The 21,250-nt window shown below is 41.8% G+C and overlaps 1 protein-coding gene across 2 annotated transcripts in view; it reads left to right on the forward strand.

The window, feature by feature from the left end:
• RNF123 (ring finger protein 123) overlaps positions 1-21,250 on the forward strand; it is a 4,282,987-nt gene that overhangs the window by 2,297,353 nt on the left and 1,964,384 nt on the right. For both annotated transcript variants that reach the window (XM_044077780.1, XM_044077781.1), the window contains exon 31: positions 2,773-2,857. In XM_044077780.1, the coding sequence (XP_043933715.1) occupies positions 2,773-2,857 (85 nt within the window). The remainder of the gene's footprint in view (positions 1-2,772; positions 2,858-21,250) is intronic.

A 21,250-nucleotide genomic window follows, 5' to 3' on the forward strand; every position in this document is an offset into this window, starting at 1 on the left:
ACCCAGTTGTGACTTGAGGCCAACAATCTTAATGTCTTTCTTCAAAAAGAGTTAAAAACAAACCATTAACCTATCACCCTCTCCCTAACATGAAAACTTAGTCACAGTAGTTGGGTGAAAATTACTTCTTAATCTTGCAAAATATGCAAGAATTCATTTCAGTGCACACCTCTGGTCTACAGCCATCATGCCTGCACCTCCAACTGATGGATACCTATATTCTCATCTCTTTTTTTAACATCAAGTGTTGCTTGTTGTGTTATGTGAAGCGTTTACACTTCCTCACAAACTGAGCCAATTTTTGTGGGAGAAAAAATGTTATAATAACCATTTTCTTAAATATAGTCTGGATGTAATTGAATGAACACTTGACCAACCTTGTCTGTTATCCTGAAATCATAGCTGGCCTTAGGCATAGGCCAACTAGGCAGCTGTCTAGGGTGCCTCTCTAGCAGGGGCACTTTTCCAGTAAACTCAATTGTGTAAATAGACCAGGATGGGGGGCATCTGGTGGTGTTGGGGGAGCACTGTGTAGCCCTTTTGCCTAGGGCACCACTTGACCTAACACCAACCCTGCCTGAAACACCTAGTTTCCACTCATGAAATATTGTATCCTGGAGAAGGAACACAAAGTTGTTTTGAAGGATTTAACCCTTTCTTCTAAACAATCATACACGACAAGATAGTAACTTGGACAGTAGTCACAGGTGAATCCCCCATTTATATGAAAGAGAGACATATATTCTATACTAGACCTTTTCCTTAATAAATATGACTCCCAGCTATCTATGGTCTCTGTACTATGGTGTATAACATGTCTGTTTTATTTTCAGTCTTTTGTATGGGCAGGCACACCCTATCTTCATCCACTTTAATATCCTGAACTAAAAAAAAAAATTTCCTTAAGTGCTTGTTGAGCTCTGTCAGTTCTTTCCTTTAAAAAGCCCCATAACATTTTATATAGGGCACACAAAATAGTGACATCCTAATGTCCCTCAAAGAATCCCAAATGACTGTAAAACCTGCTCCCTAATTCACTGCATGACTTTCCTTTTCTCATTTCTCTTCTGGAAATGCTGAGTTGTTGTCAACGAGCAGCAGGTAGGGTCTGTATCTTAAGAGCTAAGTCATGTGGTATATTTCATTATTCTTTCCAGTTCCCTTAGATCGCAGTGGATGTTTATACTACAGCTGTTGCTTGTAACATGTCCACTTGTTAACATTTTAGGTCACCATTTTCAGCATGCCTACCACAGGCTACCTCTCAACAGTTCAGAATTTTATTTTGCAGAATATCCAGATTTTTGCCTCATAATTTGTGTTTTTCTGGAAAACACTGACAATTGAAATTGCCAAGTAATACATAGCCTTCAAAGAATGCTTGCTAATGGCAAAGCCTGTTATTGTGGTAACTTTCACAGTTTATAAGAACAATATTTAAAATCTGTCCCTGATTTTAGAACTTTGTCCCCACCATTATTTTTGGCTTTGTCTAGAATTCCTGCACTAAGAGGTGGACATGTACGGTCTACCTACTACATTAATTAATGCATTTCCTTTGACCTGAAGGGTTTGTTTGTGTCTTTCGGCTTTTCCCAGTTAGGGGTCGCCACAGCGGAACTCCCGTCCGCTAATGATTGGCAGTAGAGTTTTACGTGTTGGCTTGCCGGGCCTAACGCACAACCTTCAACGAAGGAACACCCGTTCATGCATGTCGCCACACAGAAGACGCTCTAACTGAGAATCGAACAGGCAACGTCTAACTGTGAGGCGACAATGCTACCGCAGCACCACCAGCCCTTTGACCTGAAGGGTAATTCCACAAAAGATGGGTGAAATCACTTGGACTTTAACTCGGGAATTAGAATAAAAAGATGATCATGTTGATAATTTATGAATTTGAAATTAAAATGGATGAACACAGGCTCTTAACATTTAAGAATTTGCACAATTTCTCCCAAATCCGTTTTTAGTTGAAGTGTATTTTGTTGTTGTGGTTCAGGAAATATTTAGAAGAACTTTGTCACTCAGTGTTTAGTGTGTTAGTAGGAGGCACTCCTCCTGCTAGTGACTGTTGACCCCATAACCCTTTAACTATGTGGTTGTGAGGTCACTGCAACTTAAGTGAAACCATACATTGTTAGCTTGTATAACTAGAATTTTACCTTGGTGATCCTTATAGCAGAAGTGTTTGTTAAACTGATCTGTTACCCAGAATTCAAGGTACAGTGTAGGACACTACGTATAGTTTTTGAGGAGTTAACAGAATGCACATTTGCAGGTGTGCTTAAATAGAATACTTAGCAAGCTGCTGGCCTGTATACTGCAGGTGGACAGAAATATTGTACACACTAGATGAACATACATGTCATTGATAAGACTTAAACTAGAATGATAACTTGCCTAGATGACAGTGTGTAATGGAAATAACTACAACACTTCTCAGGCCATAAAATTATTTACATGTTGTTACCACTTGTATTTATCATTTAATTCATTTATTATGCATGTTGAATTGTCTTAATGATGTTAGAGTGCTAGATTTAGAAACAAGACTTCAAGTAAACCTCAGAACATTTACAGTCCTCTGTCCAAGTAGATAACCAAACAGTCCTGATAGGTCAACAACTTCAGAACTGTAATGTAGCATTCAAGTTATTGTGAGTGATACAACTACTAAATGTATGCTTTTTAGCAGTAACAGAATAATGACTTAAAAAAAAAAGTTTTGATTTGTTACTAATACAAAGCTTGTCTTCTGTTCTACTGCAGGGCTGTGGGTTTGGTTACAGATACACCCGTCTTCCGCACCTTTTGAAGACAAAACCAGAGGATGCTAGTTTACCTAGCCTTCAAAGTGAGTAGTATTTTCACATGTTTACACACTTGTGTCTGATCATGAAGGTGAACTCCTATAACTTCAAGGCCAAGCCCCCCCCCCCCCCCCGTGTGTGTGTGTGTGATTTATTTATTTGTTTGGGGGGGTTGTATTTTTCTATATCCCCCTGCATCCACCTTGCATACCTTGATAGATTGATTCCAATTGAGGAATTGTGTGTCCTGCTTCTCTGTTCTCCCACCCCAATTCCCCAGCCATCCCCAGGCTCTCGAGTTATACATCAGTGTCTGCTCATCTTCCCACCCACTTCTGACCACCCATTAAAGGTGCACACAACTTCACTAAACCTACATCCCACTTCCTCAGCCACCTTAATGTAATATATTTCCATTCTGACCTTCCATAAAGTTTCATCACTTTCCACACTTAAATAAATCTACTAACAAATACATCATTATTCTCAACTCTTTAACCTTCCAGTATACACTCTCTTGTCCTGTCTCCTTTCCTACCTTCTCCAATGCTTCTCCACCTCACCATCTTACTCCTCCTTCCTTTAACCCACTGCACTGTATCTTCAGTAACTCCATCCCCTGGCCCCTCTCTTAACCTACCCTTTACTAACCTACCTCAAAGCTCCACAATCACAAGCTCCAAGACCTACCCCACTCATTTACACACTTCATTCTCCACCTACCACTCACAAACAACTCCAACTTCACACTTTTACCTCATCTCCTCCAAACCTATCAACCCCCAACAACTAAACCTCAGCCTTTATAAACACCTTTATAAATTCATCCCTCTCCTGCTCATACTCCTCCTCAAACCCAATGAGTCCAATCCATTTGCCTCCCTCCACATAACGTAACATTCTTGAGGTTCAGTGACTTTAGGGTTATTTATATCGAATGTGGGGATGCAAAGCCTCATGTATGGAAGGAGAACTTACCTCCACACACCAGACACACACGCGCAAACACACACACACACACACACACACACACACACTGAATCTTTCATTCAGACTGACTTTCTGACTTTTACACTTTGGTCCCATGCACGGATGCCGTAAACCTGTCATGAATCTGTTGTGAGACTCTCCTGACTGTACTGGTGGAATGTTTAGGGGTCACTAGAATGGAAAATGGAATGGGTGAGGGAAGGCTGTTAATTACCATTCATCCATACGGTCTTGAGTTAAAACAGACGGCATCATTGGTCACTATTCAGAAGGAAAATTTTCTGAAGCCCCATGGACAAGCCTTTTCTCAGACATACAAACTGTACTTTTCATTGATGGGTTTTCACCCTCTCCTTCTGTTGAAACCCTTACTTTGATGGTTAGATTCTTCATCCATTCTTTCCCTACACTTTTTCAAAAAGGCAAAAATTTCCAACCCATTCACTGCTGTAATTTTGGTGGCATAGAACCGAAGTCTGCTTTTGTTTTTGTTAGAGACTTGTCAGCTGTTCACCTGATGTTTTTAGGGTGAGCATCAGTCGATTCTATACTCAGTCATTTGATAATGATCATCTATCTAATTTGCAGAAGATTCTGTCACTGATAACACTAAGTTCCTGAACCTAAATGCTTATGTAATTGAATAACGTATTGGCTCACAACTGTAACCTAGAAAATAAGAGTGCGTAGCTCTACCTCCACCAAAATATATGCCCTTGGGGTGTACCCCAGGGTTTAGTCCCTGGGCTAGCCCTCTTTGACATTTACTTCATAGAGGCCAAAACTAATGTTAATGATTTGTGGCTGACCAAGTCTGCAGATGACTGCAAACTTAGTGCCATCATAAACTCCCCAGAAGACACCATGATCCTTAAAGAGGGACTGTTCCAAACAAATGGCTGATGTCAAAACCAAGGAATTAAACTAAATAAAAAATCTATAATCGTATCCTTCACAAGGCTGACTCTCCTCCTAACTGTCACATTGAGAACATACCCTTGAAAATTGATCCTGCAGACTGTAAATGACAAACTGTCCTTTAATCACCATGTATCCAGCATTGTAAAGAATTTTCAATGTTCTTCATCTCACATTGCTGCAGTCCTTACACTTGGGTAGTCCGCTGTCCTCGGTCGGCCCGAATATCAAAGTATAAGGCTGACGTCGGTCAAGGCGCATTTGACTGACATCAGGACGTCAGGGTACAAATGCGCATGACCGACGTCATATCCTCAGTCTTTTTTGCCGCATGGTCCGATGCAGAAGCAGCGTTGCAAGTGCCGGTTGGCGTTCTGAAATTGTTCGATTTCGGAGTTTCAGACCGAGTCAAAGTTGGCTAAGTACCCCGTTGGGGAATATTTTAGTTTTTTCTTGCCTCAGTGGTTTACCGGATGTCAGAAAAAGTGAATAATTATATTTCTTGTGGGAAACAGATACCGCATAGAGACTACCATACTTTGTGTATTCCTTGTTTAGGGCCTGAGCACGACGTTGTTGGGTGTCGCTCTTGTGCTAGATTCAATAAGCGCACTATAAAGAGAAGATTAGATTGTGCCAGGTTAGTCTTCGGGAAGCGGTGCAATTATAAAATGCCGTTGGATGCTCCGACGCCCGCTTCTTCGAAGAAGCGCAAGGACAAAGCAGTTAAACCTAGGCTAGAGGAACCATCAGTACCGGACGCCGGTTCTTTAGAGGTGTCGGTGGAGCCGGTGGTTCCACCGGAGGTTTTCTTTGGGATCCCAGGGAGAGACTTTGTTATTGCAGGATGTGGCCTCTCAGGAGGCAGGCCAGGCTGATGGGGCTTCTCAGGTTACTATACTCCCCTCCCTGCCTAGGGTGGTTAGGCTCTCTCCTTCTGTTTCCAAGGCTTCTCCCAGGGGTAGGCCAGGTTTAGCTTCAGTTGGTGTTACCCCTAGCTCTTCAGGAACTTTGCCCAAGAAGCATATGCTTAAAATGGCAGAAGATTTGATTACTTTGATTAGGGGTTCTATGCCCCCTCCTGATAAGAGACCTAGGGTGGAGCCTGAGCTAGGGAGTTTTGAGCAGGCTTCAGATGTTTCAGAGTCTTCAGCTGAAGACTTGCAGGAGTACTCTCCTTATTCTGATTCTGATGTGGATGATTCTACTCCTTCTGCTTCTCCTCCTGAGGATTTTTCTTTTTCAGAAACTCTTCATTCCATGAGGGAGCATTTTAAGTGGGAAGGTCAGGACTTCTCTGATTCCAGGAAAAGGCTTAGGGAATTTTTGTTTTTACCCCAGCATAGGCCTTTGGCTATACCTCCTGTTTTGGATGTAGTGGAAGATGTTTTTTCAGAGGCTTCTCTTAATCCTGATTCTTTGCCTCCTGCTCCTGTTAAACCGGATAGGTATTACAGGGTGCCTGAAGCTCATAAGTATCTTTTTAAGAGTCCTAGGGCAGACCCAGAAACTGTTAGCCAGGGGCCTAAGGGTGTTAAGGCTTCTGTTGTTAAGAATCCGGTTCCTGCAGATAAAGAGGCCAGGGCCTTGGATAGATGGGGGAAGAAAGTTTATACTTCTTCCACTCTTGCTATGAGGGCTTTGAATTGCCAGTTTCACATGTTGAAATACCAAAACTATCTCCTTTCACAATTGAAGTCTAAGGTTGATGCTCTGGCAGAAGGTATTGATTGTAAAGAGTTGCAAGATTTAGTACATGTTTCTGAACAGGTGGGTAAGCATTCTTTGCAATGCGGTTTTGATGCTGTACAGGCCTCGTCTAGGGTGGCTGCCACTGGGTCAGTTCTTCGCAGGCACGCCTGGCTGAGGGATCAAAATTTATCTGACCATGTTAAAACAAGGATTTTAGATGCTCCTTTACAATCTGACGTGTTGTTTGGTTCTCCTGTTGAGGCAGTTTTAAAGAAAATGGAAGACAAGGCTAAGTCTATGCAGACTGTTAAAGATTTTTTGCAGGTCCAGCCTCCAAAGTTTAGTAGAAATTGGCCTACTAAGGGGTGGACGTATCCTTCTTATGATTCCCAGTCTAGGGGTAGATCTAGCCGTGGTAGGGGCAAAGCTCAGGGCTCTTTCAGGCCTACAACAGGGAGTTCTCCTGCACAGTCTTGGTGAGGGCAGGGGTCAGTCCTTTCGTAAACAGACCCAATGACCTACCTTTTCAGCTGCCAGAGCCTTCTCGTCTGGCAGCACCTTTGGGAGGAAGGTTGGCACTTTTCAAAGAAAATTGGAGTTTAATTACCCAAGACAGATGGGTATTGGATATCATACACCACGGTTACAGGTTTTATTTCCATACCTTGCCTCCTTTCAAAGGCATGCCAGACGTTCCTCCTCAACAAAGAATAGAGGCTCACAAGCAAGTTTCTCTGTTACTCCAAATAGGGGCCATACAGCCGGTCCCTATGCCAGAAGTGGGCCTAGGATTTTATTCTCGCCTGTTCCTAGTACCAAAGAAGGGGAACACGTGGAGACCAATTTTGGATTTATCTATCCTCAACACTTATCTGGACATTCCCAAGTTCAAAATGTTGACATTACAGCAGCTTTTACCTCTGCTGGGCAAAGATCATTGGATGGTAACTTTGGATCTCAAGGAGGCTTACCTTCATGTTCCTATCAGACTAAGTTGCAGGAAGTATCTGCGTTTTCGAGCTGGGACTTCTCACTATCAGTTCTCTGCATTGCCCTTTGGCTTATCTACTGCCCAGAGTGTTCACGAAAGTTCTGGCTCCAGTGATAGCTTTCTTCAGGCTAAAAGGAATACAGATCTATCCTTATTTGGACGACTGCCTGATTCTGGCTCAAGGAAGGAAGAGCTTCTTCATCATTTGGAATATGTGATAGCAGTGCTAAGATGCCTGGGGTATTCTGTGAACGAAATAAAGTCCAGTCTAGTACCCTCTCAGGACATGTGCTTTCTGGGTGTGAGACTGAATACAGCATCCCAGATGGCCTTTTTAACCCCGGACAAACAAAAGAGTCTTTCCCTTTACTTCCATCAACTATCTCATCAGTCCGGGCTGACTGCAAGGACAGTCCATCAAGCCTTAGGGTTCATGGCATCTTGTATTCTGGTGCTTCCCAATGCCAAACTGCATATGAGGAAGCTGCAATGGTATCTCAAAAATGTATGGACACAGCACTGCCAGGATCTGGACACTGTCATTCAAATAATACCTTGCATTCAAAAGGAATTTTTGTGGTGGGCTCAGGAATGTCACCTAAACAAGGGACTCTCTGTGACCCAGCCAGAGGCGAGTCAGATTTTAACGACAGATGCCTCAGACAAAGCTTGGGGAGCTCATCTAAATGGAAAGTGGATACAAGACAAGTGGCCTGCCAGACTACAACATCTACATATCAACCTGAAGGAGATGTTAGCAGTCCAGTTTGCATTAATAGCTTTCAAGGATTTACTTCTTCCAGGGCAGGTGTTGATTCTAACAGACAACACAACTGTCATGTGGTACATCAACAAGCAAGGGGAACATTCTTATCCTCTATGCAGGCAAGCAATGATTTTGTGGGAGACTGCTCTCAGTTTACAGCTCAATCTTCAGGCAAGGTTTCTGCCAGGAGCACAGAACTCCTTAGCAGATGTGTTGAGCAGGCAATTATGGATCCCCACGAGTGGAAATTGGATCCTCATGTATTTCAGAAATTGACAGTGTCATGGGGAACTCCAGACATAGATCTGTTCGCTTCTCCACTAAACCATCAGCTGCCAAAGTTTTGCACAAAAGGTTTCATCCCACAGCTTGGAGAGTGGATGCTCTTTCTTTCAATTGGAGCAATCTTCATGTGTATGCCTTTCCACCTCTGCCTCTCCTCCCAAAGGTACTTCTAAAGGTCAGACAGGACAAGCCAAGGATGATTTTAATAGCTCCAGATTGGCCTCGACAGCACTGGTACCCATTACTGAGAAGTCTGGCACGGAAGCCTCCATGGCCTTTGCCTTGATTCCACACCTGTTGTCACAGGAGGACAGCCATTTGCTCAATGTCAAGCTTCACTCTCTGCACCTAACAGCCTGGCATATTCTGTTTTGAACCATAGTGGGCCTCCACTTCCTCAGCAGGTTTTGAATGTTATTTTGGAAGCTAGAAGGCCTAGTACAAGGAAAGTGTACGCAGATAAATGGAAGAGATTTTTATTTTGGAGTGCAGCAAAAGATTTTGATGTTTCTGAGCCTAATTTGAGTGTGGCTCTTCAATATCTTACTGAGTTACTGGACAAAGGTTTGTCTTTCTCTTCTATTAAGGTTCATGCTGCAGCAATTTCGGCTCACTATGATTGTGACCCACCTTTGTTTTCTCATCCTTTGTTCAAGCAATTTCTTAGAGGGGCAAAGAATATAAGACCCCCGAAGAGCTCCTACTCCTGCTTGGGATCTCAATTTTGTGTTGGAGAAACTCACTCTACAACCTTTTGAGCCTGCAGCTACTTCTGAGTTGAAATATTTATCATGGAAGACTGCTTTTTTGTTGGCCATTACCTCTGCAAGAAGGGTTTCTGAATTGCAGGCCCTTATGGCGGTTGAGCCTTTCTTAATTTTCCATAAGGATAGGGTATCTTTACGTACTAATCCTTCCTTTATGCCTAAAGTGGTTTCTAGTGTGGCTTTAAACCAAACTATTCATTTGCCTACTTTTTATGCAAATCCCCAAAATAAAGGGGAAAAGATTTTGCACACTTTAGATGTACACAGGCAGTTGCGATATTATTTGGACAGAACTAAAGGGTTCAGACAGTCTCAGCAGTTATTTGTTTCTTTTGCTTTGAGTTCTCAGGGCAAGCCTGTGTCAAAACAAACTATTTCTAAGTGGATTGGGTTTTGCATTGCTTTCTGTTATTCCCATCATGGCAAGGAAATTCCAGCTGGGATTAGGCCTCATTCCACTAGAGCTACTGCCACTTCGACAGCCTTTTTGAGGGGGGTGGCAACCAAGGATATTTTGGAGGCAGCTACTTGGAGTTCAGTGCATACTTTCTCTAGGCATTATCACCTGCCACTTTACTCTAAATCCAGGGCTGGTTTTGCCACTGCTGTTTTGCAGGGCATTTTGGCAGCTCCTGCTTCCTTATAGTTTGGCCATCCTCCCATACCTCTGCTTTGGGATTCTACCCAAGTGTAAGGACTGCAGCAATGTGAGATGAAGAACATAGTACAGTTTTGTACCTACCATAAATGTAGATGTTCGAAGATCCACATTGCTGCAGTCCAATTTACCCTCCCTCCTTCCCCTCTGTAGTTAGAGGTGGTTGTGTGGGTTGAGTTGTACATATTGTGTATATAGTGTATATTTTGTACATATAATTAGGGCAAGGGTGCTTGGTTGTTTGTTTGCTGTCTTTTGGTTTTGACCTTTATTGTTAGGGTCTTCTGACATCTGGGGCAAGAAAAGACTGAGGATATGACGTCGGTCATGCGCATTTGTACCCTGACGTCCTGATGTCAGTCAAATGCGCCTTGACCGACGTCAGCCTTATACTTTGATATTCGGGCCGACCGAGGACAGCGGACTACCCAAGTGTAAGGACTGCAGCAATGTGGATCTTCGAACATCTACATTTATGGTAGGTACAAAACTGTACTTTCCATACCTTATATCTTAAGGTATGGCTTCCATGTCCAGGGATGTAATTATTCCACTGTGCTCCACTCCGTAGGGCAAACTTGGAATATAATGCCCCTTTCATTATGAACTTGTCCAAACAGGTCTATATTATATTGTCGACAGCTGACAATGTTGACTCTGAATTGTTTGACACCAAAATGTCGAACTACGAAAATAGCGAACTGCCAAATAACCAATTTCTTTCCAACGGAAAGAAATCGGTTGGCCATTCCCTGACACCTGCCCTTTCCCTGAGTGTAGTGCTGTCTCGGAGTTAGAATATTTAGTAAGGGGGTCGGGGGCACAACCCCCCCACGTTGGGGGATGTGGTGGGTGAAGCCCCCCACTTAAATATATTTGTTTGTGTGCCATTGGTGTTTGGCCAACTAATTTCTTTCTGTTGGAAAGAAATCGGTTATTTGGCCGTTCGCTATTTTCGTAGTTCAACGTTTTTGTGTCGAGCATTTCAGTCTCGACATTGTGAGCTGTTGACAATATAATATAGACCCGTCTAAACACTTGTCAAATTGGAACAACTACAATGATCCCACACTAAGAAAACCAAAGGCGTAAATCATAAAAACTATGCAAACTATCTCATATCCTCTTCTCAATATTATACAGGTTGCTGACAGATTATCTTTGCCTCACTTGCAAAATCTCAACAGATCCTATCCTGTCAGACCTAATAGATATTCACTACAATGGTGACATAAACACCCACTTAAAGGGTCTCCATCTCTTCTGCAGCATAAATAGAACTTATTGGAGGAATAGGTATGTATCACATAGAATTTCACTTCTGGAGATCCTAATGCCACTTAAACCAAAGTACTTCTCTTACATGATTCAGATGTAATTTGGACAAGTCTGTGGGTAACTGCAAATTCGCTCCCAGTTTTGTTACACTTGTCTCTCATGGATAGGCGCTGCATGTAAATCTCCCAACATATCTTTGGTCTGCTCAACTCTGGGTTATTTGTACACAAAACCTGCCACTGGAATGGAAGGCTAAGCTTCTTAAGATCCTCACAAATCAGTAGGCCCTGTAAGTACCTATGACCTTCTGAACGATTGCTTTATCGAAACCTTCAATAAAATGACATCATCAAACCCCATTTAGCAAATTACAGGCTTGAGACCCTCCCCAGGCTTTGACTGGTAGAATAGCCTGTTGAAGAGAAGTGGCTCTAAAAGATTTTGTTTTTCTTATGGATGCTACTGAAGAAATCCATTTTCTTTGTATGTCTGAAAGGGAAAAAGAAAAAGCTGATTGTGGTTTCCTCCCTAATATGACCATTCTTATTTGAATTTCGTGTGCCCTTATGCATTCTTCACATTTCAGGAATCTTTTTTTTTTTTTCCTTCAGGAGACTATTCCCCAAATTTATAAATGTGTGCAGTTGTATGAAGTAGCTGTACAAACTATCTTTGTCAGTAGCTTGGCTAATTCACATGGATTAAGAGCACAGCTGTTTTGAATTGCACAGTGGTGCATATACATGCATTGTGCACTAGTGTCAGAGGAACTGTAGCACACCTTCCCTGTCCACATGCCAGCTCACATGCTGACAGCTGTTGTGGTCTACCAGACCCTCATTTCGGCAACTGTACTGTATCTGAAAGGAGGAGACTCCTTTAACTGCAGGGTAAATGTTGCAACATGGCATAAAGTGGAGAAGACTGTAATTGCTCATCAGTAGACATTACACTTTAAAAAAAAATGGAAAGATACTAGAATAGCAACTATATCTGTTAATACAGCAGAAGTATATAGTAGTGCAGTCATTCATGCTACCTTTTTTGGAGTAATAGTACTAAGATTTCATACTGGGACTCAATGGTGTATAAAGGATGTTATAAAATATGACATATATTTTTTGTATATGTGTTTGTAAGGGATCAGAAGGATAGTTTCATAATGGCAACATAGATATAACATTTGCATGTGATGAAGTAATTTTTACAAAGCCTATATTTTTGCTAAATGCTAGTTGCTGTCTGTCTCAGGTCTTTCCTCTCCATGTAGTACAGCACCATGATGATCCTCTACTCTGCTGTCATAATAAATTATATTCAAAAATGTTTATGGCTACGTTACCATGACTGCAGAGTAGGACCCATCTGCATAATATGTAGATAAAGGGCTTTGCTCTGGCAGTGCGTACCTTTGACTATAGACATGCTGAGTAAGTGCAAATGAGGTACAATATAGTGTGGTTGATAGAGACAGGTGCTTTGAATTGCATGTTTCCAAGAAGGCACCATTGCATTTGTCTGTTTTTATTACTGTTGAGATATGTACTGTAATGTGTTTAATGTGATGTTATTGCACAGTGGTGATGTACTGAACACCACATCCCTGTAGGTGAGACATTGGGTACGATTTTCATATTTTCATGATGGCTCTTCTGTACTTGTACCCAGATAAGTTCATGTAGCTACTCCCTTGCATATTTTGTGGTTCATATATTGAATTGCAGAACTTCTGTGAATCTTACATCCTGCCTGAAGTTACATCCTGCCTGAAGTTATACAGGTATTCTGTATTGTATTACATTACTCCAGTAAGTTAGGACTCTTGTAGCATTCATGTATATAGTATGGACTCCATACCAGCCATACACATTTAAATACCATATTTATGAATAGTACTTCATGTCTTAATTGACATTTTCTTGACTCTTAGAGAAGTAATAGTCTTTACTGATATTTTTAAAGCTAATGCCACTGTCACCAATGCTAATCCCAACCAGTGATGACCATTTTAGAGAGGGCTTTAAAATCTAAATGGAAATTTTTAAGATGTGACCATCTCTTCTTCAGAAGACTGACTGCAAGCACTTTCCTTCATCCCAGCTACACACCTCATTTTAGAGGAGGCTTTAAGGAATTGCTATCCATTCCCAATAAGACTGATCGTATGTGCTTTCCCTGCTTATTTTATTTTTTTATTTTATTATGGTTTTCTTTATAATAAAACACCCAGCAAAAACCACCTTAGTTTGCCTGATGGGCAGCTTAAAAAAGACAGAAGGTACCAGAGTACGTTTGTTGATCTATTGCCTTTCAAAATTCCTGGAGGTTAGAACATTAGTGAAAAAAGTGTATGCTGCATCCAGCATATGAGTTGGAAACAACAACCATGACTGACAATGGTCAGGTGCTCTTCATCCTGTTGAATAGATGAATCCTTAAACTTTCATTTAACAATGATGGTTATTTAAAAGGTTTGATGTTTCCCAGTGCTAGTGACCTAGCATATATTTACACACACACACACGCACACACACACACACACACACACACTAAGAAAATACAAACAAAAACAAGGTGCTGCTTTTGAATTATCCTTTTTTGTTGACTTTTTCATTATTGTTTTCCTCCCTCTGCTTGCCGACCTTCGAGAGTTTCATTGGTACATGGGTCCTTTCATACCCTAACCTTGAGAATCATCCACAGATCCACCAGAGTGAAAGCCTGTAGGAGGAGGGCATTGTCCGGTAGATATCAAGGATGTGCAGGCTGTTGGTGACAGCCCAACATGTGAGAGCACTTTTGAATTATGGCACCAACCCCTCCCGTAATGGTGATGCACACCTGCATCAGTGCAGGGACTGTCAGTGCTCCCATTAAGTTGATACATGTGAACTCCTTTACATGCAACATAGAAACTGTCATCACTGGTTTGGGCAGTCACAGTGCACATCATTCCCTATACCAGACCCTACTTTTAGAGTTCATGATTTCTCCGTCCCAAGATACTGGAGCAGCAGGCATTGCTGGCTAAGCAATTGGTGAGTTAAGTGATGCAGCCTGTAAAAAAGCACTTGCATTGTGCTTGTCTGAGAAGGTGATGAGTGAGTCGGGGTCTGAATTTGTTCTTGTCAGGAAAGTTGGAAGGGATTCCCAAAAATTAGGAACAAAGTTGGAGAAAGCACTGTCAGAGCAGCATAGGTTGGTTATGGGGGCTGGCCGAGAGTGATTTCTGAGTTTGTAGGAAGAGGTTTTGACTGTAACTAATAGCAAGAGGGTTACTATTTTTCAAGGTACTTGAGTTTAGATAGTTATGCTCCTAGAAGGTGTTCAGCTCTTTGTTTAACTGGAAGCCATTTCACTTTGGAGAGAGTGAGACAGTGATGTTGTTGAGGTGGAGAGTTTCATGTAAACCAACAAACTGTACTGGATATGATTTGAAGGACAGGTGAGTTTTTTGGCAGATTTAGCTATGATAGAAAGGTCATATTGTAGTTGAGAGAAGAGGACTGCTTTACCAATAGCAGCTTTTGCTGGGGCTGAAAGGTGTGGAGAGATTGATCTGGCTCAGAACAGAAGTAAGGTAATTTTCATTCTTCTTTATTGTGTGTTTATTTGGAAGTTCACTGACTAATCCAGACAGATTCTGAGATATTTGTAAGTTGTAGTAGTTTCAGTGGGTGTATTGTATATGTCTGAGATATGCAGAGGATTAGGTAAGGTGGATAATTTTGAAATGGGTAGCTAAAAGCATGGTTTTAGTGTTGAACGGAGGGTTAAGTTGTGGTTTATGAGCCACTGTTGCATGGAGTATAGTTAATTTTGAAGTTGGTGTTGAGTGACATTCTGATTGTTGTTGGACCTATAGATAACCATATTGTCTGCCTATAAATCAGTGGTATGTGGGGAAGGTCATATGGAAACTTGTTAATAAAGGTGGAATAAAACACTTGGCTAGGAATGGAACATTATGATGCACCCTTGTGTAAAAAGCATCCTCATAGTTAGAGGTTCCTAGTTTATTGCTGTGGAAGTCCTGGAACCAGGGTCTGGCATCAGCACTGATACCAAGGTCTGTGAATTTGTGGAGAAGCAAGATGTGATCATTGAGGTCTACAAAGACTGTGCCTTAAGATTGCAGTTCTCCATCCTCATAAGTTTCTAATCTGCAAAGGTCCAAAGAGCACTCATGGTACTTTATCCTTGCAAAGTCATGCTACTTTTGGGACATTTGTCTGTATTGGTGGATGTTGGAGTTGAGCTGAGTGTAGATTAGTCTTGATAGTTCTTTTCCAGGAGTTGGTAGTGTAGAGATAGGTCAGACATTTGAGGCTTTAGTTGGATTGTTTGGTAGCAGGACAGATTATGGCAGTCTTTGTTAAACAATAATTGCAGATGTGGATAAGGGGCAGTATGAGAGGGTCTTTGCAGAGGTAAAGTAACCAGGATGGATGTTGTCTGAACTAGGGTGACTGTCAGTATGCAGTTGGTTGAACAGACCTGTGATGTTTTTGTAATCTTGAAGTAGAATTGAGGAACGAATAGTGGTGGTGGTGATGGCTGGGAGGAAGTATGAGAGTGGATGCTAGTGGGTTGGAAATGATTCCTGAATGCTTTAAGGAAGTCTGAGATTGATAGCTGTGTATTACTGCAATAGATGGTGTTGGGAGAGTTAATGTTAGCAGGGGTTTTACACTCCACTGGAAAGTTAACTTCCTTCCAGAAATGTTTATGTTTCAGTAATAAGGAGAATTGTTTGGTTTTTTGGATGTTGATGTGAGCTGGATGATAGGAACTGCGGATTGCTTGCATAGCTGTGTTACAGAAATAAGTGAATGTTGGTCAGATTTTTTTTGTTGGGTTATTTTCCCACGTTTGCCAGACTTTGTGTTGTAGTCTGATTTCTCTAGTAAGCCAGTCATTATTTTTAGGACCTGAGTAGTCTTTTGACTAGAGCAAAAATTTGTCTTGGAGCTGTTGAATGTAAGATATAAGACAATATTGTTGGGATCCAGTCAGTCTACTGTTAGTGATTGTGATGATACTGAGTTGGGATTTTAGCTTGAAGGAGCATTGTTTTGGCAGGGATTTGTGGGAGATTTTTGATAGTGAAAGTGGGAGAACAGTGGTCGCTGAAAGAAGGAAGAAGAATGGTTATGTTGGAAATGATTGTTGGAGTATTGGTGATCAATTCCAGAAGGAAACTGTAGCTGGAGTTAAGGTTAAGTTGAATAGATTCTGCAGTAAGTTGCATAAGCCCCTGGTCAGAAAGGATTCGCAAGATGTCATTGGACTTTGGGCCTAGAAAGCTGAGATAGAATTCATGAAAAATTACTGTGGTAATGTAGTTGCAGATGATAGCTGAATATGTTTTTTGTTTTGTTGTTGACTTTTTTTTTCTTCTATCTTCTTGCTGACTGTCAAGCATCTCAATGGCACAGGGGCCCTTTCTTTCCCTGGCATTGAGAATCATCCTCAGATCTGCCAGAAAGAGAGGATTTCGGGGAAGGCATCATTAGGCAGATATCAGAGATTTGTGTGTTTTAAATCTTGACAGTGAGGAAGTGTGTGGTAAGTAGGCAACTACCAGAAAGAGAATTTTGGTTTTAGTTGGGAAAATTTTCATAAGAAGCCAGCTGGGGTTAGAGACTGAAGATGAGTTTGCTTGTGAAATCAAGGCTTGTTTGAGGTGGGATTAGTACAAAATAAGGACACCTCCTCCTGGTGTATTTCCCATTCTGTTGTCATGAACGTTTGTAGTCAAGAAGCAGGTATTAAATGTTTGTAGTATCCTTTCTGAGTTAAGATTCTGTTACTGCTAAAGTGCTGGAGTTATTGCTTGAAAGGAATGCATCCATTTAGTCTAGTTTATTTGTAATACTTTGTGCGTTGAGAAGGGTACAGAAAATTCTGAGAGGTGTCAGTGTCTTGCTGCTGCTTGGACATTATGGACTGGAGTTTAGTTCTGTGTTTCCCTTTAGTAAAAGAGTGAAGGTGGGAGTGGTTAATATAAAATGTCTTTTAGGTTAGCTGTTGCTTGTGTGGAGAGGGTTGCTAGAAGGGGGTTATGGCTAGGTTGGGGGGGGGGCTTCTTTTGTGATGGGAATCGATAAAGATTATAGAAGTGATGCAATTTGATTGCATATGGATGTGTAGAATGTGATATTGAAAGGGGAAGGTAGTTGAAGTGAGTAGTAAGGAAGGAAGGGAAGATTTGATTGTAGGATGGAGAGGGGAGGATGTACAGTAGAAGTACAGAAATGTGTGGGAGAAGCATGTTGTGGGGAAGCAGTGATTGTAAGAGAGGAAGCAAAGTTGGTGATGAGTGGAAAATGGGGTGAGTCCTGAAAGATGGAGGAAGAAGAGGTATGGGGGGAGGTGTGTAACTGGATGAGTGTGAATGTGAATTTTTCAGTATGAATTTTAGTCAGCAGTTTGTGTAGGGTGGTAATAAGCGAGTTTTGTATTTGGCAATCAAGTAGAGAAAATATATGTGTGGTAACAGATGGACTTGTAGAATAAGTAGTGTTTAAGAAGCAGTGATTTCTAAACATGATTCGGGTAGAGAGGATATAGTTTAAATTTGACATATCAGGGTGTGTGGGGAATCCGAGCAAGTGAAGTGAGAGAAGTGGGCTTTGCCAGGTGACTGCAGTGAATTGCAGGAGCCAGCCAGTCAGTACACACACAGAGGAAATATCTGTAAGTGATCAGTGCAACACTATGGTCATTGCAATGGGAGGGGAGAAAAAAGGCACTTATGTCTGCTGTTTATACCACCTTACTGACCCTGGTAGTAAAACTACACAGATGTTTGTTGTATTATCCTTCTGTCTTATCCTGGGAAGTATATTTGTAATTTAAATCTCTTTACTTACTTCAACTCAGAGGTAGTCAGAAAGTAAAAAAGGGGGATCCATTTTCTGCTGCAGAACCACATTCTGATTACAGCATGGATAATCCAAGGGTGTTCCTAAGTTTTGGAGAGTGCAAGCAAAAAATGCACGCTACAAGGCCAGGCAGAAACTCAGTCATTCAGAAAGGAAGAAGGTGAGGATCTGGTTAGTGGCTCAAGGCAGCAGTCCAGAACAGGCAGCATGAAAAACTAACTATTGTAAGATGTTCCCATCTGCACCAATAACCAAGCAGCCTACAGCTTCCGCTGAAGTCTAGAGGATGAGCTTGGGTGAAACTGCTATGGAGCAGGTATTTCAGTTGGAAATAATGAGCAGTATAAAATGTAAAGATTTTTAAGTATGTTAAAATGCACACACTGAGTGTGGCTAGATGAGTGCTATTAAAAACCTAGCTGAGGAGCTTGATGATGTTACAGCTGGCAGCCATCTTGCACAACTGGCTCTAGATGGGAGCAACCTATGGAGATAATAGTAGTTTAATAGGAAGAGCAAAAATGAATTGGAAAAAGAGTCAGTGAAATAATATAGCAATAACCCATGCCTGGGTGTGGGTAATGCTGGATTTACCCACGGCTGCTGTGGTTTGGTTACAAGGGCGAAGCCCGAGTGGCCAAACAAAGCCAACCGTGGGTAAATCCAGCATTACCCACACCCAGAAGTGGGTTATTGTTATTATACAATGACATTATTTAAGAAAAAAAATACTTTTCTTAAATAATGGCATTTTATAATGCCTCCTTGCTGCCCTTCCACAGCTGTCTGGTATTCTGCGGCAGTTCTGATGTACTGCGCATGCGTATGCCTGCACAGTACATCAGAGTTGTGGGCAAAAACAACGGAGAAAGCAAGATCTCAGTTGCTTTTTACAAACTGTTTTGCTATGTTACATGGGTTTAACATAGCGAGACAGCTTTAAAAAAGCAACGGAGAATCTCCATTGCTTTTTTAAATCTGTCTCGCTACGTTAAACCCATTTAACATAGCGAGACAGTTTTGAAAAAAGCAATGGAGAAAGCAAGATCTCCGTTGCTTTTTACAAACTGTCTCGCTATGTTAAAGGAGTTTGACATAGCGAGACAGCTTTAAAAAAAGCTACGGAGAATCTCTGTTGCTTTTTTTAAAGCTGTCTCGCTATGTTAAACTTGTTTAACATAGCGAGACAGTATGAAGCAACGGATATCTTGCGTTCTCCATTGCTTAAAAAAAGAGTTATAGTAATGGAAAAAGTCCGGGCGACTGGACCTTTTTTCCATTACTATAACTGATTTACAACGTGCACGCTGACCAATCAGCGTGCACGTTTTTGAATATTAATGGGAGGTCATTGTATAATAGAAAATAATTTTGGAGTGAGAAGAAAAATCTTGGGAGGGGGGCAACAGGAGAATTTGTAAAGTAATGAAATGAATAAAGTCCAGAAGAAGTGTGTGTGTGGGTGGGGTGGGGGGTGACAAAGATTTACAACAGTTCACTGTAGCACAGCAGCTGACACTGCAAAAGAACAACATAAAATGGCTGTACATAGACTAGATACAGAATCAACAGTACTTTCCCAGCCTTGTAAGAACAAATTAGAATAATTGCATATATTATTCTACACTCAGAATGAACGTGAAAACTACAGTTAAGTCTTGTGTGGCATCAAATTTCTAATATCCATTTAACTAACAAGATAAAAGTATAAGAACCACTCTCCTTTCCTTCCAGCACTGTCAGTTACTCAAGTCACCAACTGAAGTTCCCAGGGTAGTAGTCTGGTAGTCTGGGCTTCGCTGATTTTTCATGGTTTTTATCATCATCAATCCCCTTTTTCCCATTTTCTACAGACTCTGCAGATTTGAGAGACCAGTTGGCATAATGGTTGAGATCTTTGCCTCCCATGTACAAGGTGCAAGGTTCAAGCCTAACCTCCAGCTAATGCCTGTTTGGAGTTTGCATGTTGCCCCTGTGCCTCTGTGGAGTTCCTCCCAACTCTGAAAAACATGAAGAGAGTTTCTTTCTTTAAAAAAAAAATTAAATTATCATGTATGACATAGGCCATGTTACAGATATATAAAATGACAATAAACCATAGTGAAACAATCTCAGTTGCAAACATTATACATTCCAAATTGTGCCAACACAACTGTAGCTCCAAACGTTATACATCACTTTTAACATATCCTGTCATTGATGTCCTTCAAGGATGCATCTGCAGTCCTTACAAATGGGTTGTCCTGTCGTCAGGCAGCCCTTCGGTCGGCCGGATTCCAAAGTCTGGGTCTGGCCTCGGCTGGTGTCGCACTTCACCCGACGTCATAGCTGCAGTTCTTCGGGTATAAAGGCATCAGCCGACGCCGTTTTCCTCAGTCTTTCTTGCCGCGTGGCGCCCGAAGCAGAAGCTGTTCGCAAGTGCCGGTCGGTCAGAACCAGAGATTACTACTACAAGTACCGAAGACTTCTAAAAAGCTAAGTACCCCGTTGGGGACTCTTTCTTGCCTCAGCCGATGTCAGAAAAAGTGAATAACTGTTTAACTTGTGGGAAACAAATACCTCATAAAGATTTCCACTCTTACTGCTTACCTTGCTTAGGCCCAGACCACGACGTAGCAGCTTGTCTAGCCTGTGCTTCTTTCAACCGACGGACACTTAGACGTCGGTCGGAATTTGCTGAAGAGTTTTTCGGCTCCGATTTCGCTTACATTATGCCGTCGGATACTCCGACTACGCAAATTTCTAAAAAACGCAAGGAAAAGGACCGACACTCGCGGTCCGCGGTTTCGGCCGAAACCGCGGTTAAGCCAACCGCGAGTGTCTCGGTTTCGGCTGAAACCGAGTCCACGGTTCTTCCTTCGGCCGAAAGCTTGCCAATTACCGAGGCTTCTTCCAGCCAGGCTGAATCTGCTACTGAAATCACACCTGCTCTTGCAGGTTCGCAGGATTTATCTGATACTATCCCTTTGGATATTTCTACCCCTGCACGTGGAGCTGCTAGGCCTTCTGCATCCATGTCGATTAAGGCCTTTGCCAGGGCTAAAGCAGCTAAAACTACCAAAACTGGGCCTGCTAAGACCCCCTCTCACAGGCCTAGCTCTAGTTCACAAATGCTTAGTCTAGCAGAGGATCTCATTTCTTTAATCCGGGGATCCCAACCACATCCAGACAGGGCCTCTCACCCACTTCCAGAGAAGAGGATTAG

Source organism: Protopterus annectens, chromosome 7.part0 (genome assembly GCF_019279795.1).
Source record: "Protopterus annectens isolate FY-2018-M chromosome 7.part0, PAN1.0, whole genome shotgun sequence".
In the NCBI taxonomy this organism is placed as follows: domain Eukaryota; kingdom Metazoa; phylum Chordata; order Ceratodontiformes; family Protopteridae; genus Protopterus; species Protopterus annectens.